Source organism: Agelaius tricolor, unplaced genomic scaffold, assembly GCF_023055355.1.
Source record: "Agelaius tricolor isolate 1412-34295 unplaced genomic scaffold, bAgeTri1.0.p SCAF_1, whole genome shotgun sequence".
NCBI classification, from domain to species: domain Eukaryota; kingdom Metazoa; phylum Chordata; class Aves; order Passeriformes; family Icteridae; genus Agelaius; species Agelaius tricolor.
Window position 1 is genome coordinate 102148301 of NW_027269261.1, and position 27426 is coordinate 102175726.

The 27426-nt window shown below is 40.7% G+C and overlaps 1 protein-coding gene and 1 long non-coding RNA gene across 11 annotated transcripts in view; one reads left to right on the forward strand and one right to left on the reverse strand.

Annotated features, from left to right (window-relative positions):
- The window catches only part of MAP3K7 (mitogen-activated protein kinase kinase kinase 7), a 48615-nt gene extending 44635 nt beyond the window's left edge, over positions 1-3980 (reverse strand). For all 7 annotated transcript variants that reach the window (XM_071445912.1, XM_071445882.1, XM_071445881.1 and 4 more), the window contains exon 1: positions 3849-3980. In XM_071445912.1, the coding sequence (XP_071302013.1) occupies positions 3849-3938 (90 nt within the window). In that variant the 5' untranslated portion in view covers positions 3939-3980. The remainder of the gene's footprint in view (positions 1-3848) is intronic.
- The window catches only part of LOC139598981 (uncharacterized), a 142791-nt gene continuing 118887 nt past the window's right edge, over positions 3523-27426 (forward strand). For all 4 annotated transcript variants that reach the window (XR_011682114.1, XR_011682120.1, XR_011682117.1 and 1 more), the window contains exon 1: positions 3523-3688. This is a non-coding gene — a long non-coding RNA (uncharacterized lncRNA). The remainder of the gene's footprint in view (positions 3689-27426) is intronic.

Here is a 27426-nt window from a genome sequence, read left to right on the forward strand (position 1 = left end):
GCTTGGTAGATGGTAGCCCCGCGGCGATTCGGCCTGAGCTAGCTTAGCTTCGGGCACCCGGTCCCCCTGGGGACTGAGCTCCTGAGCTGACTTGCACTGCATAATAATAAGGCCAAATCAGAGGCTTTATTACTGCATCTCACTAACTTTTTAAAAGTTAACTATAAAAAGGGAAGCAAAACCCAGTTGCCTTGCTGTATTGCTCATTCTCTTGCTTCTGAACTGCTTTGCTCCAGAATTGGAAGGAACATATGTAGTTCTCAGCACGCTACTCAGTTAATGAAATTAATCAACTATTTAAAAAATATCTAAGATAGGTGGATATACTACAAATTGCATCTCCTTAGTTGCTGGGACCTTAAGTAAATTTTCTAAAATAAATATTTATAAAGCTTACCTCTTCATCTCAAAGAAAACAGGAGATGAAAACATGAAAATTCTCTTAGAATTAACTACTGCCCAAATAGATTGTTGAAAAGAAACTTCATTGTAAACTGCAATATACCAGCAGAGCATTAAAAAACAGTTTTCAAATAATTTACATTTCAGACCATCCAAAAGTAACTTGCAACTGTGCAAATATGGCATTAGTTTTTTAACTTGTCTGCATCAGGCAGTGACTGGGCAGGGCTGCAGTATACATGACCAGACATGTACCTTTGGCTGTGCAATCCAAGCATACACACATCATGTGATGAAGAGGTCTATGTTTTGGTCATGTATGGGACTGTTACCCAGTTACCTGGTGGAGGAAAGCCTGTGGAATTTTCAGGAAAGAGTGGAATTTTCAGGAAAGAGCCAGAACAATTAAAAACCAAAGTCTCTTTTAGCTTAGATGTGGAAACTCCCCTGGGAAGAAACAACCAGAGTGTTGTTCTAGATTCAAATAAGAGATTTTAAAACAAGGCTATTAGGCTTTTCATTATTGACTTGATTTCAGTTATATTAGATTTTATTTTTTCAGTTTCTAATCATTTTTCTATACAATACTAAAAACTAAAAATGGCATTTTCACAATTGAAAACTTGTATAGTGAAATAGAGAGCACTTCTGTTGAAATAGAGAACACTTTCTGAACAAAACTTTTGTGTTGTTTTTCCCCTTCTAGCTTTGAAGATGCTCCTGCTGTGTCACATCAATTTTGATTTGACTCCAACTCTTTCATAATAATTGTCTCTATAGTTTACTTCATTTTAAGCACTTGAAATAACAAAAAGGCATTCTGAAGCTGAAGATGTGTTTGACTGGTGGGAAGTAACACTACAGTTACTCATGTGCATGCTAGCTAAACCAAAATATGGTATATTCTTGTTTTTATCTCAGTAGAGTTCAGACAAACTTAAATGAAAGTGCACTTATAGATCTCACATTTATTAGCAAGGTCTCTGGGCCTGTAAGTATTCCAGAACTTCAATATCTATTAATAAACCAGTGGCAGAGTGGGACTGCTATCTGCTGACAAGACAGCCTTGATAATACAACAGCAAAGCTATGATTATAAAAGCAGTTGAGTTTCCAGTGTAGATCTCTTAACACTCCATTTTGCAACATTTGAAGTTTGCCAAGCATAAATATGACGATTTTGAGATATTACAGCCACTTAAAATCCTTGAAAACCTCTGAGCCTAAAGTGAGAGCACAGAAAATCCTCAGTAAGGATGTGCCTTTTGTTATGACTACAACGTTGACTATTTGTGCTGAAACTGCATCATGAGTAAGAGGTCAACACCCACAGCTCAGAAAAGCAAGGCCTAAGTAGGATCTCCAATCCATCTGTTTTCTTGTAAAGTAGGTCTTGTTTCTTCTGCTGTGCATGGACATTTAGACATTGTTCAATACTAGGGTACTCCCTTTGCCTCTAAGAACTTCTGGGAAGACAGGTACACTCAAAATGCTATGCCAGCTGTGACCAGATTTTTTCATGGAGACAACACTATCTAAGTTGTCTTGCTTACATCACATGAGTTTTGTATCTCTATGAAGATACTGTGTTTAGAATAACAACAACTGCATTAAACAAATTTCTACTTCAGCACTGTCTCTAGATACATTTTTATACAGACAGTCCTGTTTCTGCAAGTGCCAGACTTGACTGTGTTGGACACAGTCAAGCTCTGAGCACTAAACCTTAGAATGCTAGACTCTAGTTACACCAATTACACACTATGCAGGTCCACATCTCCCGTATGTAAAACAGCAATACAATCCTTGCTAACATCTCCCCAAAGGTGTTGTGAGGATTAAAGATTTGAATAGCACTTTATTAATTCAAAGGGCTATGTCTAACACAGCAGATGTGGTACTCACTTCTGTGAGCCATCACTGGGCACCTTTTTACAATGGATAAGCTGCTTATACTTTCTTCATTGGGTGAGAAATGCTATTTCTCCCAAAACGTGTGATTTGATCCCCAGTTATTAGTAAGTGTTGCAAAAACAACAAAAAATACCTTGACTTCAGAATAATTAAATGCATAAAGGGAGGCGGAACAACTAGACTTACAGAAACAAAAATCTTTATGGTTGCCAAATTCACAAAAAGAGATAGAGGCAATCTTTTGAAATATATTGTCTTCTGAAAATTTCCAGTGCCCAGTGCCAGCTATGCTGAAAGGCAAAGTTACCACAATACTACCTGAATACAGCAGAAGGTGCCCTGGTGCTCCATGGTAGATTTTAAGGTCCCTGAATTATCCCCAGGAGACCCAAGCCCAGGAGGATAATTATGAACAAACCAGTATCTAGCAAAGTACTGCAAAAACCTGAGACCCAGGCTGTCATACTGATAAAACTACACAAAACTCCACTTCCACACAAACTTTTTAAGGAAAACAGGGTGATTATTACTTTAAAAGAAAGATGTTAATCTACAAATAAAAGCACAGGGACTCTTTCAGCAGTCTTGGATGCCTGTTAGGTCCAGACTCTACAAGCTGGCCTCATCAAATTTGTTATGGATCTATAAGAAGAAACTTAATTCCTGTAGAGAATTTAGCAGGCGACAATGAAAAAACAGCAGCAATATTTTTGAGTAATTCTGAGAGTCAAACAACACTGTAGTATATAGAGACTGCTGAGCCCGTTATTAAAGCACACAAGCTACCCTAGATCACACCTACATTACTTTTACAGGGACCCCTGACAGATGAAAGATACACCTGAAATAATTTCACTATGTGAATTTCACAGAAGAAAAGCTACCTTCCAATTTTATACAATAACTGAATGTCACTTCCTGTGTAACAGGCACAGGTCACAAATGAAATGTTAAACATCGATGAGTGCAACATCACTAGCCTATGTTAAGAAAAAACCCCCTGTTTATCCTTACAGCTCACAGAGCTGTAAATTTAGCAAATCATTAAGAGTGGTATGATCATTATATATACAATGGCTCAGTTTGGTGGCAGAAGGTGAAAGCAGGGGCATAGAGACCTAAAAGAAAGATTAGAATTAACAGTTCTCTCTTGACAACTATGCTTGCCACCCATACTAAAGTGGGTGGCAAAATGGGCGGCGAAACTTTAAAGTCCTGAATAAATCTATCCCGTTTAAATAAAACTTCACAGTCAGGTATCCAGCAGCAGGGCCGGCAGGAGTAAGCTGGCACCTCCGCTCCCAGCCAGACCGCCTTTGTTCGCTGGTGCCAGCCGCTGCAGCATCCACGGGAGCACAGAAGCCCCGCTCAGGTACACCGGGGGGGTCGCGGCATCCCGGCGCACCCGCGAAGCCTCCGCGGGCCCCTCCGCAGCGCAGCGCAGCGCCGGGCAGGAGAACCGCGGGGTCTGCGTGGCGGGGCCAAGCTGGCCGCGCCCGGGGAGCCAGGGGGACGGCGGGACCCTCACTCACCTCTTCCACCTCGATCTCTTTGTAGTCGATTTCTTCGAAGTTGAGGACCGGGGGGGTTTCAATCATTTCAGCGGAGGCGGCAGCGGACATGCCTCCTCTTTCACCGCAGGGAGGAGAGGGGGCCGGGGTTACGCGAGGGTCCGGCACCGGGCAGCCGAGGGCCGGAGCCGGGGCTACGCGGGGCTCGGCGGCGGTTCCTGGCGCAGGTCGGGGCGGGCCTGGCCGAGGCGCCGCCGGGGCCGCATCCGCGGCGGCCTCAGGCCTCACAGGCGGCGGGCACAGGCCCCGGCGCCGCCGCTGCGCATCCCGCGCCCTCCCGCACCCCCGCGGGGCGCCGCGCCGACTGCCCTAGGCCGCGGCCTCTGCGCAGCTTGGGACCGCCTCGGCCACGCGTCCCCGGGCGAGAGAATGCGGCGCCCCCGGGGCCGCAGCCGGGCTCCGCCGCCAGCCCCAGCGGCGGCAGCCGGAGAGGGGGCCGCGGCGGGGGTGGGGGAGCCGCTCAGAGCCGCGCCGCGGCCGCCGCCGCTGACATCAGAGCCGCTTCCTGCTGCCCCGGCCGAGGAGGGAGGGACGGAGTGAAAGAGTAAGGAAGGGAGGGAGGGAGCGCCAGGCGGGGGCGGGCGGGGAAGCGCCGGCAGCAGCGGCCTCTCGGGCGGCCGCGGCGGGGCCACGGCCTGGCGGCGGCACCGCCCCCGCCCCGCCCCGCCGCCCGCTGCCGCCAGGGGGAGCAGCCGCGGTCCCCGCCCGGCGCCGCTTCCTGTTCCTGCCGCCAGCCGGAGCCGCCGGCGGGCGCGGAGCGGAGCTGCGGGCAGCGCCCCGGCCGCGCGCCCCAGCCTGGGCTGCAGGGCACAGTCCGGCGGGGCTCCCCGCGTTCCGGGCGGGCACGGCCCCCTCCCGGGGCTGCGTGTCACCGCCATGCGAGGGCCGGGCGCAGGCCCTTCCCCTGTATATGTGCTTGTATCTGTCCAGGGCAGGAGGTGTTGTACGGGGTCTTGGGACGAGGGCAGGCCTTGTGCTCCTCAGCGGTGCCTTCTCAGGGGAAACCTGTGTGTAGGAGGGTGACTGTGGAGTGGAGTGGAGAAGAATGGAGCGGTTGATGTAAACACATAGTAATAAAAGGATAGGGAATGAACGTATACCTTAACCGCTCCCTATCCAAGGGAGTCTTGACCCACTCTTTGCCAGGGCTGTCTGCTGCTCCCGCTTCTGCTTTTGGCTGCAGCACCCACCGCATTAGTGTTTCAGTTGTAAATGTCTCAGACTGATGCTTCAGGGCAGTCCATGGTGTGAAATCAGTGCTGAGATGAGTGAATAGAGCTGCTGTGTTCCCCTGAAACAGCTGTGCTTCATTTTGATATGTTTAGCCTTCAGGCTATATATAAAAAGTTATGTTATTGTACAATACTATTAATAGTCTGTAATTTTAGTAGATCTAGTAAGCTTTCCTAGATCTTCCTCTGCTAGCATGCTAGTGAATGTCTGTTCCTCACAAGGAAGTCTCATAAATGTAGAGAGATCTGGTTTACACAGCTAGCCTGAGAAAGCTGCTTAAACAGTTAACTAGGAAAAAAAAAAATCAAGAATGAATATGGGAAGTGACCTAATCTTATGGTGGCTCAGCTGTTAGAAAAGCCAAAGTGAAAGTACCTCTATCGGAGCTGCTGCACTTTGTGACAGGTTGCTATTAAGGCTTGTTTGCTCCCCTCTTGTATTTTTCTGTCAGCTTTTGTAATTTGTCCAGGATTCTCAGATGTACACCAATCCAGAAATCCCAGCCAAGGAGTCACAGTCTGTGTTGACTCTGTTGCATGCAAGATGAAACTCGTATGCAGGGCTGGTGGGGTTGGTGCAATTACATTGCCCATGCAATCTGTGTGTGCGTGGGGAGCAGACTCATGCTGAATGTGCTGAGTTTCTACTGTTGCTTTTTGATTTTCTGATATGGTTTGGTGTAGAAAGATCTAAAGAATCTTCTGTTAGTCCAAGTACCACAAAATCTGGCTAATATCTGCTTCATCCAGCAGTGGGGTTATCCAGAGCCCCTACTTTCTCAGCTTGTTTACAGGTTTGGATGTTCATACTGACCCTGGCACCCCCTTATACCCAGTGAAGCATTTGATTTTCGTTTCCTCAAAATCCACTATTAGTACTCATCTTAGTCATGCTGGGACACAGTCATAAAGAACCATGTTTATACCTGCACCTCACAACTTCTCATAGGAAAGTGTAAGTAGCTTCTGCTGTCTCACCTGCTGGAGTGTGCAATATATCGATTATTGGAAGATTAGGAATATGGATTTATGAGGTATTGAGAAAACTGAAAGTCCAATGAAAACCAGACTCCTTTCAGTCTGGTTCATACTGGCTTCATACTGCTGCATGAAATGCTTCAGTTCTCTAAACACTTGTAGATCAAGACAAGGAACACCTGAAGTCAACTGAAGCCAAGGATAAAGCATGAATGAAAAGAAAGGAAGCTGTGAAAATCTATCACTGGATGCTTGAAATCCATCATCTTGATACTTAGTTGCAATCATGAGCACGATCTCAGGCCAAAAGCTTAACATTTTATTTCTTTTTTGGGCACATTTGCATTGGGAAAGGTGAACTACATCAGTAGTTTTTTTTAAGAAAGATGGCCAAGTGGGTGGTTGTGCTTTAGGGGGTGGCAGTTGGTGATCTCTGTTAAATGTAACTGAATATTTGGCTTTTTGTTATGTTTCACAGGCCTCTCTTTAGGGTATGTATCAGGCAGATGGCAGTTGCAGTCTTCTGTTTTTCAGTGGAGAGATTTTTCTGTTACCTTTGTTACATTTTGTTGATGGGTATTAAGACAGCAGATGAGAGCATTCCAATTATAGTTGCTTGTAAGGTTCATTTCCTTTCAGAAATTGATGTGGAAATATGTATCTCAAAAATAATGAGCTCTTTCTTTGTGAAAGCAGAGTCATCATCATTATCAAAATGTCACTGCTGTGAAGATCAGGAGGGGTTTTAAGGATGTAGTAATTTTGATATTACTTTTTTTTTCTTCTTTCCTGACTGACATAGTCTTAATTAGTTACGATTAGCTATTTTGTGGACTGGGTATTGCCTGTACAGCCCCAAAATATTTATTCAACAGATACATGAGAAAAAGGAAAAGAAAAGCTGTACCTGCTGTGCTTATCTTGGAGAAAAACTGCTCTTGTGTTTAGAAGAAAAACCTAGACCCTGGGAAATCCACATTCTGGGTCTCAGCCTCTTTAACATTGGAAAGTGGTTACATTGCCTGGAAGGTTGCTTAAGGACTGTTGGAAAGGTCTGGGTACCATGGCCAGAGTGTGCACAAATACTCCAACCTGAGACAGCTGCTGTGGAGCTTTTTGTCACACCTGTCCTAGAGGGTAGGGCTGTGCTTTTTTCAAAAGAGACAGCAGTAAGTCTGATGCAAAATATAAACAAAGTCCACCTGGACAGCTTAACAGACCTGAGGTTTAGCCCTAATATCTGCATATGCTAGTGAAAATGTATCCAATATAATATGGAATTGTACAGCTTAGAATTTTGACACATTTTCATGAATACAGACAAAGGCACAAATACATTATCCTGACTACCCTTCATCCACCTCCCTTAAAATTTCTCTGACAATTTTTAAAGAGGGGTGAACAAACATTATTTCCCACTGACTTGATTTAGAAAAAAGCTAAGTGATTTCTTCTTCCAAAAGACTTTATCTTGTGTTGTTTTTTCAGTATATGCATTAAAAAAAAATTGGTTAAAATGTCTCACTTTAGGTGATTGAAGGTTGAAACTAGAAAACAGTGGTGGAACATACTGGGTGGTATCTACAACTGGAATGCCTACAACAAAAAAGGTTTCCTTCTAGATTAAGCACAGGAATATGTTTCTGCCAAGTCTGACTATTTTGTCCCTGTTAAATATTGTCCTGTAAATATGAAGTTATGTTATTTCAGTTTGTGGGAACCCTCTGTTATTAAAGAGTGGGTTCCTGGTGACTGTAGTATGGAGAGCACTGTGAAACACGCGTGTCCCACAAATTCCTGTCACAGCTGGGAGGCACCCCAGAGAAGCCTGCTGCTCCTTCCTGTGCAGGTACACTAGAAATATCTCATGAGGACAAATCACTGTGATGATATTGAGAGACTTCTGTTTCTCTGCATGGCTGAGTTGTTGCCTAATCTACTCTTCTTGTGCAACTCCTTTGGCTTGTACATTAATATTTCCCAAGAGCAGGTTGCAATATTGTGTGTGTGTCAGATTCCACTTTGAATCTCAATGATTTCTTCAGTTATGTCCTGCAATAATGGTTGCAGTCTTGGGAAACAGAACAAGGGTGTCTTCTGCCAAATACACTGAGATAGCACCCCCAGCATGCTTCATGTATTTTTATTGCTTCTTTTGCAGTCCGGGAAGACTTCCCCATAGTATGTAAAATCTTCTAAATAGCTATTAATTCCTTCAGTCGTGGTGTTCCCTATTATTTGTGATAAAATACATCTATTAAAAAAAACAAACTAAAAAAGCCTTGCAAAATAAATGCATGAGCTGCTTTGCTAAATAGCAAACTCAGTTGTATGCAAGGAATTGTATTCACTTTAGTAAAAGGAAAAGTTCTGTTGTATGAGTATTACAGAAACTCAAATGATCACATTTGTTTCTGCACTTTATTTTGCCTCCTAGTCTGGGACATGTTAGATCTCCCAGAGTTTTCCAGCAGTCTAAACCACCAAGAGAGCCAGGAAAGTCAAATAATGCAGCCACTGTGCATTAAGGGCTCAGCAAAGGTGAGAGACTACCTAGATTCAGTCCTGTAAACAAACACATTTTCTCTGGCGCAGCTATCAGCAGCTGGGCTTGGCTAAGTGGCCAGGGGGAGAAAGATAGTAACAAACTTAGCACAGAGAAGAAGGAGACAGATGGCTGTAGACAGGCTGATCTTGATCTGAGAGGTCTGAAAGATATGGTACATGAAATTGCTGATAGAGGATGTGTTAGGCAGAGGCGTAAAGGTAGGTAGCTATAAAGTTGCAAAGGTATTTTAGAAAGATGCAAGAACAGATCCAGACATCTAAGTGTCTTTTGCTCTGCTCTCAGTAGACTTTAAAATGTAATGTAATGGAGAGAATAATAAAGAGCATGGAGGTAAATGGAATGAAATGTCACATCTTTTTAATCAAAGGTCAATTATCTCGGATTAACAAAAGATCATTTTTGATATATTCAGTGATATTTTTAGGCAAGGAGAATGGATAGAACTGTTCTGTCTTGAATGTATTTGATATATTGTCTTGTGGGAAATTGTTAATTAAGCTGGACATGATAAGAATCATTAGAAGAACTGAAAATGGGTAAAGAAAGTAGGGGAGTGGTTAGGAGACAGTAGAGACTATCAAAAGGGAAGTATTGCAATGAAGTTACTAATAAAATCTGTTTTTCAGAATTGAATTTTGAGAGAAAGCTTCTTAGTAATTTCATTAACAGTGTTGATAAGAGAATTAGGAGTATGACAGTGATTCTGAAGACATAAGTTTAGACAGCATAGTTAATGGAGAGAAGGATAAGAACATCAAATGGGAGAAATAAGATGAGTCCAAGGATAAGAGAAATAAAGTGGCTAGTATTTAAAATATTAGAATACACGTTCATAAATTAATTTGAGAACTCATGACATCTTGTTATCCTGTGAAAGGTTTACGAAGAAGAGGTGAAGAAGATTACAACTTGCATGCTTTAACTGGTTTTAGGAGGACTGTGAGTGTTGTAGGTAATGCACCTAGAAAATGTGCAAGCTTATATATCCCGTTTGACATATCCAATAAAGCTATAAAAGTTTATGCAGACCTCATCTGAAAGGCTCTACTGTGTTGGTACCTGCTTTCCAAGAAAAATGAATTGAGACCTAACTAGTTGCAGAAAAAAGCTACAAAGATGGTCAAGATAAGAGAGGGCTTACCACAGAGGGGAATATAAAACAACTTGGCATGTTTAATCTTGCGAAGCAAAGACAGAGAGGATATATGTTGCCTCTGTTTAAAGAGATTGGAAAGATAAAGATATTGTGAATGTAAACAGTACTGATGGAAAGTGATATTCAAGTAAAAGGAAACTCCTTTTTGCACAAGAACCCTGTTAATGCATGCAGATTGGAGACCTGTAAATATTCCTTGCAAATGGGGCAAGTCACTTCACTGGATGGTCCTGATTAATGAAATAATTTATTTGTCATAACTATCTGTGAAAGCAAAGTATTGTATTAATTTCCTAAGGAGGTATCTTCTAATCATATGTTGAATAAAAATGTGCTAATAAAGGTGTAAATAATGTAACAAATTCTTATCGTGGTATTTCTTTACCTGAATATAGATTGGAATGAACTGCATGTTCTTAAGATCAAGTAAGTATTGCATTGAATTGTGAGAGTAAGGTGGTATTCTAAAGAAGGAAGTGAAATTGGAAGTAGGAGAAATTATTGGTATTTTATTTCTTGGGGAAGTAATATCATTATCTTTCATTTTAAAGCTTCTAATGAATGAATTAGAGCATGTGAAAGGAATTGTTGCAGGTGTGATTTTTAACACAATATTGTGAAAAGGATTTTACAGCCTTGTGTGTTTTATACAAGACACAAAAGTGGGTGGAGCATCACAAAATATGGGAGCAGTGGACTGGAAATAAGAGGGGAAACTGTTCATGATCTTCATCACAAAATGGGCATAAGACATGTAGACTGAGAGCTCATACACTAAGGCTCCTGTGTATGAGGAACTTACCTTCAAAATTTTTCTTTTAGAAGATCTGTTCTACTATTTAAATGAGAAACAGGAATAGATGCTCTTTCTGGTTTCATACCAGCTAAAGCTGACAGAAATACAGAACATATAGAGCTCTTGGTCAAATGGAGAACTTGTATGAAGAAAGTCTGAAGCAGTTAGTCCTTTTCTCCCTGAGAAGAAAAGGCTCAAGAGAGGATCTCATCACAAGTATCCTAGCACTTAAAGGGCTTCTCCAGAGGATGGAGTCCCTCTCTTCATAGGGAAGAAAAGGTACAATGGGTGCTAGTTGTGCCAGGTTTCATCTTGATGCAAGACAGAATTTTTTTACAGTGAGAATAACCATTGCCTAGAACAACATCCAGGTTCATGGTGAAGTTGCCTTCACTGGATGTTTTCAAGACACAACTGGACAGGGTGCTAGATAATCTCATCTAGCCTCCATTTCCTGCACAAGGTTGGACCAGATAATCTTTCAAGGTTCCTTCCATCCTTGGCTGTACTGTGTTCCTAAGGATACGCTAGCAAGCTGGAAACATGTCACAGGTTGATTCTTGTGTGGTCCTGTTTCATAAATACAGCCTTCTTCAGGCAATTACTGTAGCAGTTGCTTCAACAGATCAATGCAATAGATGTGATGAGCCAGTTAACTTGCTAAGACCTAATTTTTGGCATAATCTCAGCATTTCATTGTCTAATTCATTTACCTTGATGAGACCTGGCAGCATGTGCCCTCTTGGGAATCTCAATCTGTGTCCGTTGCTCTCATGAAAAGGAAGGAAAATGAACTTTAGTGAAAAAAATATATACATAGATCTCATGGTTTTGTGGTGGAAAACTCAAAACTTCAAAGCTACTCTGAAATGTTAACTTCAGGACTTGCCTACTTTTTATCTGAGAGTGCCTGTGGGTCTCCCAGACTGTGGGGCATACATGGCTAGTGGCATGGCAGGCCCTCCAAGTTCCATGTGCCTGGTGGTGGCATCTTCTAGAAAATCATCTACTTCTGGGATGTGTGCCAGATCCACTATGATGGAGACTGGGAATGTGGAGATTGAACCTGGGGAATTTGTGTGATGCCATGATTTTAGGGTGTTGGTTTGTGGAGAACCTGTTGAGAGGGAGGCATAATTTTTTTCTATCTTTCTGGCAAATTAAATGCATATTTGGAAAAGAGGGGTGCTGCCTTCACTGGGAAGAGAGCATGTGATTGTAAAAGAGTAGCTGGGTGCAGAGGCACTTTTCATGTGCATGAACCATCTCTGGCAATCAGACCCCAGTTGCTGGTACTGCCACCACTAATGGCATCTGAGCTGACTGGTATCCTGGAATAATGTATGCATTATAGGCCAGATCACCTTGTACAAATCATAGGTACGACATGCAACCCAAACAACAACCAACAATGCCAATATTGTGAGCATGCAAAAATAGAGAAAAAGTCTATAAACTGTTATACATTAACTTTCAGTTTAATCTCATCAAAATATGATTCCCTGAAAGTTAGTTCCCACTTAGTTTCAAAGTTCCTTCTTTGATCAGTAAGGAGAGACAGGTGTCTTCAGAGGGCATTTCTTCCCAAATTACTCTTTGGAGATGTCTTTTTCTTTTTCTCTACTGCAAGCCCCTGTGACGAACTTCAGTTATACTTCTAGGGCTTGGTTCAGCTTCCTACTAATTATAATTTAGTGACTTTGAAGACCCCCAGGGATTCTGTGACCTCTGCATGGGGCTGGTAAATGTGATGCAGGTCATGAGCTGAAGGTCCAGGGAGCATATTCTGGGGAATCTGAGATGATGTTAGGTAGGTATGTGTGGGCAATTGGGCTGCTCACCCAATTTCTTAATGAAAGTAAGGTGAAGGGAATCCCACTATTGGGATCTCACCCCAGCCCAGGTAAAGCCAGTATCAGTCTTAGTAGAACAGCTGTACGTGGATGAGTCCTCAAACTCTAGAAGTCTAATGTCACAACCTAGCTCTGTGTGAAGAGTAAACCTGAATACAATTTTGTTAATTTCTTGTGAGTTTGTTTCTGCACTGTTCCCATCAATGGCATGTTCTCCACAGCAAGAAGAAAAGCAAGTTGAAACTTTGTTTATATATTGGAGGAAAATATAAAATAGCCCAACGAAATCCCCTAAAGAATATTCCCCTCCCCATCTCCCCCTGCCCCATTGGTCAACATCCGAACAACTTGGGAAAGAAAGAACTAGTTGTTCTGCTTTATTAGGGATTCATTAAATTCAGAGATGCCTATAAGAAGTTATATTTAAAAGGGTGAAAATTGCATTTAATACAGCTCTTAAAATATGATGGCTGGGCAACTACTTCTTCTGACAACCAGCAATTACTTAATCATACAAATTTCTTTCACTATATGAAAGAAATGGAGAAAGGCAGATGAAAATTCCCTTTGGGGATCTGAGGATTTGATAACCTTATTTCTTCAGATGTAGTCAGGAATATTACTGTCTCTAATATCTACATCAGTTGCAGAAAAGCAATAAAAAAGTCATCTCAAAGATCCTGGCATTAGTTTATTTGTGTCATAGCCTTTAACTTTATGAAGCATTTTGTGTGGGTGGAATTTGACATGCCTGATGCAATTGTTCTCTTGATTCAGTGTAACTAGAGAAATAAATTTGAAACAAATGGAAGTCAAGTAAAGAATGTAGGCAAATGTAAAAGGATACATTTTTCTTCCAGGAAGTTTTTACAGTAGAATTCTGAAAGATTTCATCTGGAACATGGATTCTTCAAAAAGAGTAATTTGACACTGGGAGAAATCATGCATCACATACATTGCTGATGTCTGGCTCTCTTTCATTTGTCTTAGTTATAATTTTATGTTTATATGATGAGTATTTCCTGAAACTGTGCAGCGGAAGAAGTCAATGCTGAAACCATTTTTATTTCCCCACAAGGTGGTACTGTGGTACTGACTATACAGCTCTTGTTTTGGCTGTAGTTGATTTATATTTGTACCTCCTTTTGCACATGTTTTAAAGACGGATTTTTGTTTGCAAAGAAGAAAGCTTCAGTGTTAAAATCAAATGTCATTGCACAATGTTCTTAAGACTCTTTTTTTAATGTGCCTTTTCCCAACTTTTTTCTCATTAAAAATAAATTTTACTGCGAGTTGTAATTGTCAGAAAAATCTCCATTATTGTTCTTTAGATTTTTTCACCTTTTATTACATTAAAAAAATTACTTTGTTTCAGACTCCTCTGTTTTCTAACTAAACCAATAGCTATTATATGTTTGTTCAGAAATTAATCTTTTTTTGTCCCCCTTTAGTTACACGTAAGTAAAGAGGTACCTACAATTAATTACAGATGTAAAAAAAAATAAACATTAAGTATTTAGGAGAATGCAGTTTTTTTTCTCTCCTGAAAACAGACCTAATCACTGTCAAGTACAGGAACAACACATAGTAGTTTTAATCTAGCTCTGTGGCAGTATATGGGGTTCTTCCAGGAGGTTCTTGCAGAGGTCTGTAGGATCTATTGTGAGCAGCCCACTGTTGCATTTCATAACTTTTCTGTGGTCATGTCTATGCTTCTATACTACTGTAGTTTGTAGTTTATAATTTATATTAGAAAGTGGAATAAGACTAGGGAACACCTGAGCCCTGGCCTGGGTCTGGGTGTCTGCATGCTGCTAAATGGTCAGCATAGTCCTTGGCAGGGCTAAGGGCTCCCCAGACAGAGTTTATCAGGGTTTGGCTGTAGTCCGTACTTTGCATGGGAGAGAGTTCAGCTGTATTGATATAGTCCAGGGATTATTGGTCTCCAGAGCAGAGGACAGACCTTGGTCCATTGCATTCATCAGTATCAAGGTAGCCACTGGGATACAGTGAATAATCCTTATGCTCAAAGCTAAGGATGGACTCGGGTAGGTTTTTGCTCAATTTTAAGAAACGCAAACTGCTGTTTTTATGGCCCAGCCTTTCATCCATTGTGTTTCTCTGTGTGGCTGTTTCTATTCAGCCCCTGTGCAAGGACATACCATAGGCAGCGTGATAAAGCAGTTACCCTACAGATGCTGGTTGTACAAGTTATCAAGTGTCATGAACAATCTATACTTAAAAGCAGGAAGGAACATAAAAATGATCTCTAGTTATATGTATTAAAAAAATACATATGGAGACTCACATTTAACTATTATTAAAAATGTTCAGTGGTCTATGCCTTATTTAGTGATATCTAAGAGCTTTCTAAGAATAAGTTATTTAGTTTTCTCTGCATATTCTATATATTCTTCATGAGTGGAAGAAATTGGAGAGCTGAGTGCTGCTATTACCTTTCAATTCTTCCTTTCAAGCAGCATCCAAGTTCTTGTGCTCCTTTGAAGGTCAGGGAGAACAACGTAGATCAGAAAAGTGAGAGACCCCAAGCAAGTCCCAAATTAAGGGGGTGCAACTATGTGGCACCATACAACCTGTTTGGAGGCAGAGTGAATGCCTTGAATCCACAAACAGGACTTGTCAATGTTAACAGCTTGCTCTTCATGGCCTCTAGGTCAGAAGATAGAACTGATCCTGCTAGGGTGGAAACACAGCAGGAGATACTCCTCTTTTTGGAAAATGTGGCTTTCCCACACTGAGACGAGGGTGTGGGAGACATGGATAAGGGGAGACAAGATAGGGACTAAAAGAACTGAAAGAACCTTGGTCTTCTGGCAAGTAGTGCTTGCAAAACAGATCTGTGGGATCTGTTACCAGCATTATGGTAATGTTATGGTGCCAGAGGTAACATGAGAGCAGGATAGGAAGAGGTATGCAAAGCACTTCTGCTCAGATATTCTGTACCTTTACAAATTGGCACCCTTTCTTTAGGCATCAGATCCCAAGCAAAGAATTTCTCTATGATTATATCTTCTCAAAGCATGAAGTTATGGTCTATTAAATGTCTGCACACCCTACTTGAAAAATGACCTATCAGCATTTTCAGCTTTTGGCTCTGCTTTTGAACAATCTCCATGTATTATTGTTGATAAAGGCTTCTTTCTTCCTACTATTTTCCCTTATCACAAAGAAGTTCCCTGAATTCTGGGACTTTCCTGCAAATGAAAATGCTTAAAATAACACTTTCTGTGGGCTTTTTTTAGATTTTCAATTTTTTCTTGATGGAGATAATAATATTAGTTCTTCATGAGAGAAAAATATATCCAGTGCCCTGGAAAAAGTGTTCTGGACCTGGTAGCAATGTCTCAAATGTGCTTGAATGAGATCTAACAAGAATAAGCATGTGTATTAGCCAGGCTCTTGAGACTGCAGGATGGGAAAAATACGCTCGAAGGAATCACACTGAAGTGGTTTGCCAGTAGTACATAGATAGGATTGCTGGTAGGGATATTTAATAACATGGGTATGGTTCTTGTTTCCAGGACTTAGAGTTCATAAAGAACAGGTGAAAAGAGATTAAATGCTTCTCCGACATCATTTTTCTATGTCAGAATTTGCTGTCAGTGCCACAAGTCATCTTTTCAGGGGGAAAAGTGAGCTACATAGCTAGGAGCAGGAAAGGGAGGCATGCCTATGCCCTATAATCTGAGAATCTTGTTTCCCATGACACTAGATCCCAGTAACAGTATTTCTTTGTTACAGAAATTCACTTCAGAGATTGAATCAAAGCCATACATAACAATTCTAAGAATCCTACTTCTGAAAGCAGAGGAATATCGCACAAAGAGTAGCAGATGTTGAAAATATTTGCCCTCTGGCTTCCAGTTTTGGTTTCTATTCCTAAATGGTCCGTTTCTGAAGCCTAAGAAAACTATTAAGTTGGACTCACACCTGCACAAGCCAGACTCAACTCACATGCACTCTGAAACATCTGCAGACTCTGATGTAAAGCAACCAGGAACCCCATGTTTTATGAGCTATTTTGGGCTTTAGAGAACCTCTACTAAAGTACAGCTTTCATATTATGGAAAGAAATTGAAGGGTTGCCAATTGGAGATGACCATGAAGGGGACAGCAGGATCCAGATGAAAAGAAATCTTTTAATAATGTACTTAAGAGGGAATAGATCCAATAAAATGACCTTTGGAAAGTTTCTTATTCTCCTGTAATTTGTCAGTTGCTTTAGCCAAGTCTACAGGATGCTCCAGGGTGAAGTAACTGACCTTCAAAGCTTGGGAGTCCTTGTACTTTCCTCTTCTGTTTTTATCATTTTTTGGAAGAATTCAAACATTTATCTAGTCACCCACTGAAGAATGGATTCTGGTTTATCTAATAAAGGATAGAAATTGCTGGTCTGTTCTATCTGGAAATGGAAATGACCTCAGATAAAAGCCTTTCTTTATTAAGGAGCCAGAGACATTTTAGATCTCATTTGGCCTTCATGCCCTACTCATTCCTTGTTGTTTTATCTAGTGGTGCTTTGCTGATACAGTTATTATCCATCTCAGCTACTCTAAACATATAATATTAATTCTGCATTGTCTTTCTACCTCCAGCCCTTTTTAACAGTTAGCTCTTTAAAACCCTATAAGGCTAATTACCCTATGATCACTCCGTGTGTCTCACCTGAGCAGGCATCCTCTGGTTCCCTCTAAATCCACTTGCTCCATTTATTCCCTTGCCTTCTTTTTTGTTCTTGTTGCTCTTTAGAATTTGGATCCTTTTTCCAATATCAGGAAAACATTTTTGTCCTCATCTTCTGAGTATTTTTTCCTATTCTTCAGGAAGCACAATAATCTCAGAAAGAGGTGAATAGACATGGAATTGAATTGCTCCTGTGAGGTGGGTTCAAGACCTAGGTTGAAATATTTCAGTGAATGTCCATTTTGACATTACAGACTGTTTTCAGCATCATATAAAATGGTTGTCCTAGATTATTCTAATGATTATAATCACTGGTTTTAAAATCTGTGGGTTTTTCTTTAAAGACTCAACTCACCACTTCAAACAGTTTTCTCTTTCTCTCTTCATTAGTAATCCCCTCACATGCTCTTTGTTACAGTGTTGTTTCATCTCATGTTTGTTTGTCCTAACTAATTTAGATATTAAGTCCTTGGTGACTGACAATGTGTCTATCTATGCAAAGCACACTTAAATAAATAAATTTAATAATAATTAATAATAAATATGCCAGCTGAAAGCTGTGCATCTGAGCTAGCAAGGACGACACTGACATTGATGAATTTGTTTTCAGGAACAATGCTTGCTGTTCCCCTGCCTTGGCTCTTCAGGCAGAGCTGTTAATGGCTGTTGTGCTCTGATGGCTTCCAGGTCCCCCTCTTACTGTCCTCCCCACCAGAGAGTCACTCTGCCTTGCCCCTCATCACTGCACAATTTGAAATCCAACCTTTGGAGCTAACACTCTCTTAAAGGTGATTGAAAAACAAGAGGAAAGCGTGGAATCTGTTTTGGGGGAGATGATCCTTGAAAATTTCCCAAATCCCTGTGCACAACTAGTTCCAGTATTTCTCTTACTGACAGCAAAATTTTTGCATCCTTGTTCTCTGTGTGGAAAGTCTTTTTTTTCTCTTTCTCTCTCTTTCCCCCTTCCCCAGTTTCTTATGTGTGAAAGGTTTGCAAAGCAAGTTAGCACTTTTGTGAAACAGGCTCTGTAAACCCTCAGACAGAATCATTAAAACTGGCAGGAACGAATTCTTGTGGTGTGTGCTAACAGTGTCTAAGCTCAAACATGATTTAATCTGTTATTCCTGGTGGGCACTACCTTGTAGGAAAATAATATCATTACAGATACAATCTTTCAGCTAGTAATAAACCTCAGGAGTGGTCTGGTGGAGAAGGGGGACAAGTGAGTTTTTCCTAAGCAGAAGTAAACTGGGGAAAATGTGTCCTTCGTGTGTCTGCCTGAGAAATTGTAAATTCTGATAGAAGCAAGATATTCACAGTATATATTGCCATTTTATTTCATTGGAAATGCAAGAGATTATTTGCATGTACTTTCTCTGGTCCATTCCAGAACTCTAACTGCAATAAACCAGGAAAAGAGTAGCTGAATAATAAGTAGCAAGGAAGAAGAATTAGAGTAATTTCTATGATTATTAATCCATCTGAAGATGACAATTTTTGTCAGACATGGCAACATCTAGAATGAGTTCACTGTGGTAGCAGTTTTACTGTCATTAAAATCCTGAAGTATTTACTGCCACAAATAACATTTGTTCTCCCAGTTCACCCCTGGGGAGAAGGGGTTAATGTTCATGAGCTTTGTTTTTTGTAGAATCTTAATTTTTTTTAGGTAAGTATAAAACACACTTTGGAGGAAGTTGTGGGATGCTTGGTGGAATTCAGGAGCTGCAAACTAGACCACAAAGCAGTTCTTTTTCAGGCAAATAACTTTTCTTTTTACTCTGTAAGGCTTCATTGTGACAGAACTTTGTGAGGTCCCAGGAGTACTTTGAATATAAACACTGCAATCTTGAGCTTAATTCAATATTTTGTGGAGTCAGTGGAGAAAGTAATATAATTTGTTCACTGTAATCAGCTAGTAGGTATCTCTGAAGGTCTGATAACTTCATGTTCAAATAAAATGCACTGGTACAATCCAGATGGGAGTTGATGATGGCATATATAACTAATCTGGACTTGCTTAGGATGGAGTTTTTAAACCAATCAGAGATAAAAGAAAGCATTATCGATGGATATGGCTCCTTGGGAGCTTGGTGTAAGTGAGAAATCCAAACCTAAATGAAATACTGTGGGCATGCAGTGTCAAAGGAAGGTTATTGCATTGTAACTAAAACTTTTTGAAGTCTGCTGCAGAGCCTCCAACATAATCATCTATGTCTCACAGCCTTAGGTTGTCCAGTCACTTTTCAAACACAAGTTATTTTTGGCTTCTGGGGTTGAGAGGCCCGTGTATTTGCCTTCCCCCATTCCCCAGTATTTCCCACAACAACAGCAGAGGTATGGCTACTTGTGGCACCTTTTCCACTTTTCAGTGGTGTGTGATCCATTAGCAGTTTGGGGTTGCTGTCAGTGGGCTCAGCCACCACGGAGGTGCAGCCATGATTTGAGCAAGAGTGATGGATAGTGAAGGCTGCACGGTGCTGTGTGTCACTGCTGGATTATTGCCTGTATTGGCTGGCCCAATCATTTCATGGCTGCACAAAGATGCTAACAAAGTCTTGAGAGAGAATTATTTCCTGCAGAGCCCTGTCTTTTAAGAATTCTGTTGAAGGATAAGCATTTTCCTCCTTGGTACTTGTTAGGTGCTTCTAACTCTGAATAAGCAATGTTTTAGCCTGTTCCTCATGACTTTTTCTTCTAATCAGGACAGCAATACCTGTCAGATCTTTTAGCAGGCTAAATTTGCAGTTTATCCCAGGTTCTCATATGCACTGTATTGAGGATCCCCTGAGCTTTATGTGAAGCAGAGAAATGCTATGTAATGGTCTTCTAATTTTTTGTTCCTTTTGACAGCTAAATACTGAGTCATTGTGAATAAGACTCATCTGCCCAAGCACAGCTGTCTGTAACTGAGCTAATTGTCTTTCTTCATTAATTACTGAAGAAAACTAGGCACTTCTGGGATGCAATTTGTTTCGTACCAGAGGAGACACCTCAAAAAATACAAGAGGTCTTATGACTTGCTAGTTTCAAAAATTGTGACCTAATTAGATCACTATAATTAGTTCGGGCCATGGGAAAGACTGTTAAGGCTTAGGGAACAACAGATAACAATTTATAGCTTTACTTGTTAAGAGGAATCCTGGTAATCAATATTTCCATGTTTTCAAATGCTTTACAGGAATTGTATTTCTCATAATTTCTGTCCTTTTTTTCTCTAGAAAAAAGCAGCGACAGGATTCCTTTTTTTCCAATTCAAATGTAACTTCCATCCATATTTTGAAAAAGCAATTCTACCCATGGATCCCGCAGAATGAATGAGCTGAAACTGAAAGGTGTGTGTGACTCAGACAAATGCAATGGGCTCAAGACAGGACTAACTGGATGCTATTTTATCAGTAATACAGGAAGTCAGAATAAATGATTTGGTAGTCCCTTCTAGCCTTAAAATCTATTAAAAAACCTGAACAAGTTCAGTAAAAATATAATCGTGTTTTACAGAAATTACTTTAAAACCCCAAAGAATTAATAGTCACTAATAGTCTTTTTATGATGTTTTCACTATATATTTCTAGTGCAAGAAATCCTATAGAGAGGGTTTTTTCTTTTCAAATTGATGATGTGATGGGGAAAAAAAAAGTCCTCATTTGAATTGTCAGCCCTGGCATAGCAAAAAAGCTTGTTTCCTAGTGTGGATGCCTCTTACACATTTGCAAGTAGGAAGAACAGTAATTTAGAAATGAGAGGGGGATCTCATTTTGCCATGAATTTTCAAAGCATCACTCTGTGTATCATTTAGACAACCTTTGGCTCTGACTGCTGAGTACAAATGCATCAGCCAGTGTGTGTGGGCAGTGCGAGCCTTTCAATTTTCCTACTGTATAATAATAAAAAAACAAATGGTGGTGAAGCCAGCATTTAGGTCTAGAGAAAGAAGCTGTGATAATGCCATGAATCCTTGCACTCAGGGATCAACAATGATGGCATACAAAGCAGGCATAATGACAGGCAGATTTTTGCTTATCGGGTGTTGATCTGAGCCACAGGCACATTTATCCAATCTTATTTTTATCTTGCAGCTCCTGTACCCTGACTAATACCTTTAAGAAAAAGAGTGGTTCTTTAAAACATGGTAACTCAAGCCTATAGGAATTAAACACATTTGAAAACAAGTTAATTCTTTTGGGTTAATATCACAGATTTCTGGCCTTTCTTCCTTCCTCTTATTCCCCTCAGCTATATCTGTTTTATTTTTTAATGTAATATATTGTACTGCAGAGGCTGTAGTTTCAATTCATGCTAGTGAGAAAGAATAGAAATCCAGAGCTGTTGCACTACTGTGTGCCTTCTGGGGATCCCTGTAGCAAATGTGTCTGGCGAACTTCCCTTCATTATTGCTGATAAGAGACATGAATAAACATCCCATAATATAAATACCTACTCTGCACACACAAACAAGTTTTTAATGACAAAACCTATGTTTTTTATTGCTTTTATTAGCACTACTGCACAGAGACAGGACTAAGATTTGCTCTTACAAATTTTATTTGTGGTGAGACATGGGTATTTAAAGAAGATCAAGTGTGGAAAGAGAAGATGATTTCAGTAATTTTTAATAATCAGACCATTGCATTCAGGTTTACAGGCTGGTTGTAGATAATATGATGGTCCAAATTAAGAGGATTAGGAATGAGAACTGTCAGAAACACAGTAATAAATAGGGAAAGAGTCAAGCTTCTAATCCCATTACCGTATTCACAGATAAAAAATAGTCAATTCAGTGGTACATAAACATAGACATGTTGACTCTAGAGAAACTTGGCAAGGCCAATCACATGAGGAGAATAATAATTCTGATGGCATAAACCCTGCATGGTAAATTGGCTCAAGGAAGATTTTCTTAACTGCTCAAGACTCAGAAAAAATTTTCTGTCCAAAGGGCTTAAAGGGTAAGGCATTATTTTTAGGTCTATATGACTTGAACTATGGAAACTCTAAATTCTAGAAAAATTTTTCAAAATATGCTGATGATGATGCTTAGTGATGTGAAGAGAAATGTGATAGTGCTGGTAATGATACTGTTGTATAATCTTTTCCTCTGGGTTAAAGGGCCCAGAACTTGAATCAAAAGTGTGGGTATGCCATAGCAATGCCCACAGTACCTTCCCAGCCCTGCTAGGCTTGGAATTCTATCAATATTCCTGTGACATTTGGATCCAAAATGGAGTACAAATTATATGAGGGCTGAAGACTGTTTATTGTTGCTGGAGTAGTAAGACACAAATTAATAAAGAAAGCAGCAGCAACAAAATGCTGCCGGTCACAATTTGTGATATAAAATTAAAGTAGACAGCCTGGAGGAGCTAGTGACAATAAGTAAATAACATTTACAAATATGCTGGAGGAAAAAAAAAAGAAAAAAAAGCAAAAGCAAGAGAAGCAGTCAGTCTCTTGATAGATGACAAGGGTAATAAAAAGCAGAGGGATGAGGCTTTGCACAATTCTCTTATCTTTCTGTCCTTGTTCTCACTCATGCATCCTAAACTGGAAATGTGATCCTCTCATGTCTAATGAGAAGGGACATATAGTATAAGGGAAATAAGAAAAGCAGACATGTTCCAGTGCCTTCACTGCTGCTTGTGTGAGCTTATCACCATCCGGGAAACACAGAATCTGCAACCCTCTAGCAAACCTCAGCCCAAATGCCTGGCAAGGCTTACAGCTCTGCAAGAAAATCCTGCCTTTTCTGCTGGGTCTTCACATCTGGCCTCACCATCTTCCCACAGCACCTGCATCCTGGTGTAAGTGACCACATCACAGCCCTGTGTGGGTACTCCATGCTGGACAGATTAGAAGGCAGCAGCTCTCAAGCTTATTTCTGCCTCTGTTCAAGTTCCTCACTGAAGGTTTCATCTGCCTTTCTCATGCCATGTGCCCCTGCACTACCAGTTGTCTAAAACTCTTCCACATTTGCTGGAGATGTGCATTACACAGAAAAGATATGATACACTTGAGTTATTTTTCCAACTTCCCAGATTCCCCCTGAGGGTAGGTAAGACTTTCAGGGGAACACACTACCAAAACAGTGCTCCAGTCTTTGTGTTTCCCTCCTGAGGTCTCTTTGGGTGCCATCAGCCACCTACTCCAGCAGGCTCTTCCAGGATTCCCATAACAATATTGCCACAAAGCCTTCTCGACCAGTCTGTCTTTGCCTCTTACTTTCCCAGCAGCTCTCCATTACTGCTTTTCCAGGACTCACATATTTCTCAGTGACATTCCTCTCTCCTCCCTCCCCCTTTCCTCCTAAACATCCCTTTCCCCCTGTTTTTCCCAGCAGCAGCCTCTGTCTCCCTGTCAGCTTGGTGCCTCTGCCTGAATTCCGTTGTTAGCAGAAGTTCCTGGCGTAACATACAATTACATGGCTATGGATTATGGAGCTCTATTTAGTATTCAAATCCTTGCTTTTCTCAAGTGGCAGAATATATTAAACTCAAAGTTTTGCCTTCTGTGGAAGTTTAACAGTGGAGGCAGGCCCAGTTTAAGTTTCCACTGTGTGTGGAAAGGAAACTGGAAAGATTTATGGGAGGAAGGTAACGAGAGCTTGACAAATAGGAGAATTATCCCATAGAGGATGGCTGTGCTCCTCAAACTGCCTTTCCTTTGAGCTGGAGCAGCACTGGCCTCCAGGGTTGTTCAAAAGGGGTCTGTCTGCAGACCCACAGTGCTGCAAGAGTGTGACAAATGCAGCCAGAAATGTGCTGGCAGCTGGAACCTCCCTGGGCCTGTAAGCTGCTTCTAGACAGAGAAGAGTGAGATTGAAGGGCAAAGGAAATAATGGAAATAATAAATTAATAAATAATAAATAATAAATAAATAATGAATAAACTTCAGGTGAAGAAGGTGCCCAGGCTCTCTGGACACTGAATGCTGGGAACAGATGAAGCCCAGGGAAGCTGTCCCATCTCCAGGAAAGGGGCCAGTCAGTGTCTAGGCTTGTTGGGCTGACTCAGATGGGACCTGGTGCCCTTAGGGGTCAGGAGGCAGCAGATCTGGTGTCCTGCTGCCTTCAGGGAGAGTCCCCAGGAGCCTTTGGAAGGGAAGGTGTGCAGAGCTGCCTGCAGCTCAGCCAGCAGACGCACTGTGTGTCCCTCACCAGCTGGCATCGGCCCAGCAGGGCTAATGCAGCAAATGAATTCAGTGCAGGTTGCCAGTGCTGTGGCCTGGGTTAGCCCTAGGAGGCTGCTCAGACAGGAATTTAGGGGAGCAGCGGGTGACCCTGGCAGCTGGCTGTTCATGCCTCTGTGGTCTGGTGCTCCATAGCCTCCGTCACCTTCACTCAGTGCAAAGCTTGGAATAATCAGCAGGTGTAACATAGCAAGGTAGATTAACTAATGCAAAGTGCTTTTTCATCCCTGATGCAATTACGAGCTATCCCTCATTCTTCATTCAAATAAATACATTAAATTTTGTTGCACTAATATGCAATACTTAGAGTGTATGAAAGCTCTGGTTTGACCTTGTATTCATGTTCCTTAATCATTTGTTTAGAACATGTATCATATATGCACTGCTTCTGTCTGCAGAAAAAAATAAATGTAGAGAAAGAATTGTAGAGAAATGCAGTGAAGAATTAAAAAAAATAAATTCCCACAGCAATGCTGCTGAGCTGGACTGAGAGGACACACTATACATAAAAACCCTTCCTGAAGAAAAGCATGTCATTTGCAGTATGCTACATGCTAAAGCTAGTCCCTCTCTTGGAATCATAAATTTTTGATCTCATGATTTCTGTGTGTATAACATTTTCAGAATTTGTGCTGTGATAGCAGTCTTTTCCATTAATTTGCCATCTAGTTGCAAAAACAAAGCACTGCTTTTGTTTTATTAGTTTACCTTTTATTTACTGCATTCCTACTTTACCAGAGGTGTGTTAAATTATTAACAGGTTATGTCCATGTTCACAGAAAACCTAAATTGAATCCAGTACAATGAGGACTTATTAAAAGACTGGCTAACAGATTTGCTTGGCCCACAAAACTGCACTGTGGTTTCAAATATTCTTTTTCCAATTAAAGCTATTTATTTATTTTGATTTCTACCAGTCATGGTGAATTCTTGACAGTGGTATTTTTTTCCACAGAAATGCTCTGTATTTTTGCAGGAGTAAAACTGCATGTTTAATTGGTTATTTTAACACCTTGAGTGCAATATCTCCGTGCTTTAATAGACCTATAATTTAGGTCCACTATTTTCTATGGCACGAACATTGGCAGACTTCTCAAGTGTCTTGCTTCTCATTGCTGTCTCTGATTTCACATTAAAATCCCTCTTTGTCCCTTTTAGTCCCTGATGATGATCCTTATTAACCAAAAGGATTTCTAGAGCGAAAAACTTTCCAGGTTAGAAATGGGCATGTTACAAAAATGTGGTTTTGTTAAAACTTAAAGTAACTATCAGGATAAAAAACCAAAACCTTGTCATTGTGCACTGGGGTGCACGAATATAAGTATGACATAAGTTTAGATTTTTTTTCTTAGTATTTTTTCAGCACAATGGATGAAGTGCTAGGCAGAATCAATAAGTTTTGCTCCACTAAAAGACAGAAATCTGCAGTATCCTTCTTTCCTAGCAATCAACTGAGCCTCCATTTCAGCAGGTCAGGTCTCCATGGTTATTGTCAGCATGACCAGCAGGTCAGGTCTCCATGATTATTGTCAACATGACAAGCAGGTCATCTACCTACGTTCCAGATGTGTTTGTGGAGAAACCAGTGCCCTCTTTCTGTCCTATTTGGTAGAAAATAATGTGAAGGATTGTGGGAGAAATGGCTTTAAGAATGTCTTCAATGCAGGAGGCCAGATTTTTAATTTGTGTCAGCTGATGTCACACCACAAATTGGTAAGGAGCTCTGTACACTGATGTTGGTTGGGATATGGCTCTTTGAGTTGTGCCTCTTTAATAGCAGAGTTTCATCAGAACAACTCATGTGTTAGCAAAATTGGGCCAATTGTGGTTAAAAAAAAATAAATCAAGAGTTACATCCTAAAATATGTGTGGCTGAACAAAGGCTAATTGTATACTTAGACACTGAATGGGGAACTCACTGGGAAGTGCTAAGGACAGAGGGCAAACACAAGGTTTAGGTGTGAAAGGAAGAAATATCAAGCACCAACAGGAAACTGGTGTCCCACATTGTTCAGTGTTGGGGACATATTTATGGGACTACTAATAAATCAGGCTGGAATACCTTCAAGAAGGATACTGAAAACCAGAGAAATCTTAGGGCCCTTGTCACAAATCTTTCACCAAGATTTAACAAAAAAAGTTTCAAGTCATAAATTTAGAGGTGCAAGAAACTGCATGTATTTTGATTCTCCAAAGAGGATATTAAGAGTGATTTGATTATTATTTACACTTATGTAAGGAAGGTATTTGTAGAGATAGGTCTTTAATCCAGTGGAAAGGCATAATGGGATCCAACACTCAGAAGATAAGACTAACAAACAAGATGTGTGGTTTAAGTATTGAGGATGATTAATCCATAAATCTACTTAACTTGGAATATGATCTTTTCAACTGCCTGATTCTTTGAAACAATGGTAAATATTTTTCTCAGATATGGGCTATAGCTCACTGAGACATTATAGACTTGGTATAGGAATCTGCTGTTAAAGTTTTGTGGAGGAAAGTCAGATTAACTCATCGTATCATATATAATCTAATCCATGATTTATGAATAATCTTTTAATTTATGAATAAATTATGTCATCTTGGCCAGTTCTATATTTTGATTCCTGTTTTTATCTGTGTTTGGGTGTAGAATCTTCATGCAGAATAGTCTATTAGATCAGGCAGAGAATCAGCAGCATTCCTTGGGAAAATTTGTGAGCTACTAATTTTTCTGCCTTTCTGAAGCAATCAGCATCAACTGTAAAGCAAATGGATGTAGAAACCCTCAGCAATCCCTTCCTGCTAACCTGACCAAGCTGACATATGGTAACTTGTGACTGGGTTCAGGGTTGACTGTCTCAGCCTACATTGAGATGTAAAGAAGATATTTTTCTAGCCCAGACCCCTATGAGAGTAGTTCAAGCTGAGCAGAGTATACAACAGGATTTGCATTTCTTCTCTGTTTAAGACTTCATTCCTTCTAAAGTATGTCCTCTTTCCAACAATGCTATAGGGAGAAGTGGAAATAGAAGAAAACAGTCCTAGGAGGGTTTTTTCTTTGTATCCACTTAAACTAAGAAC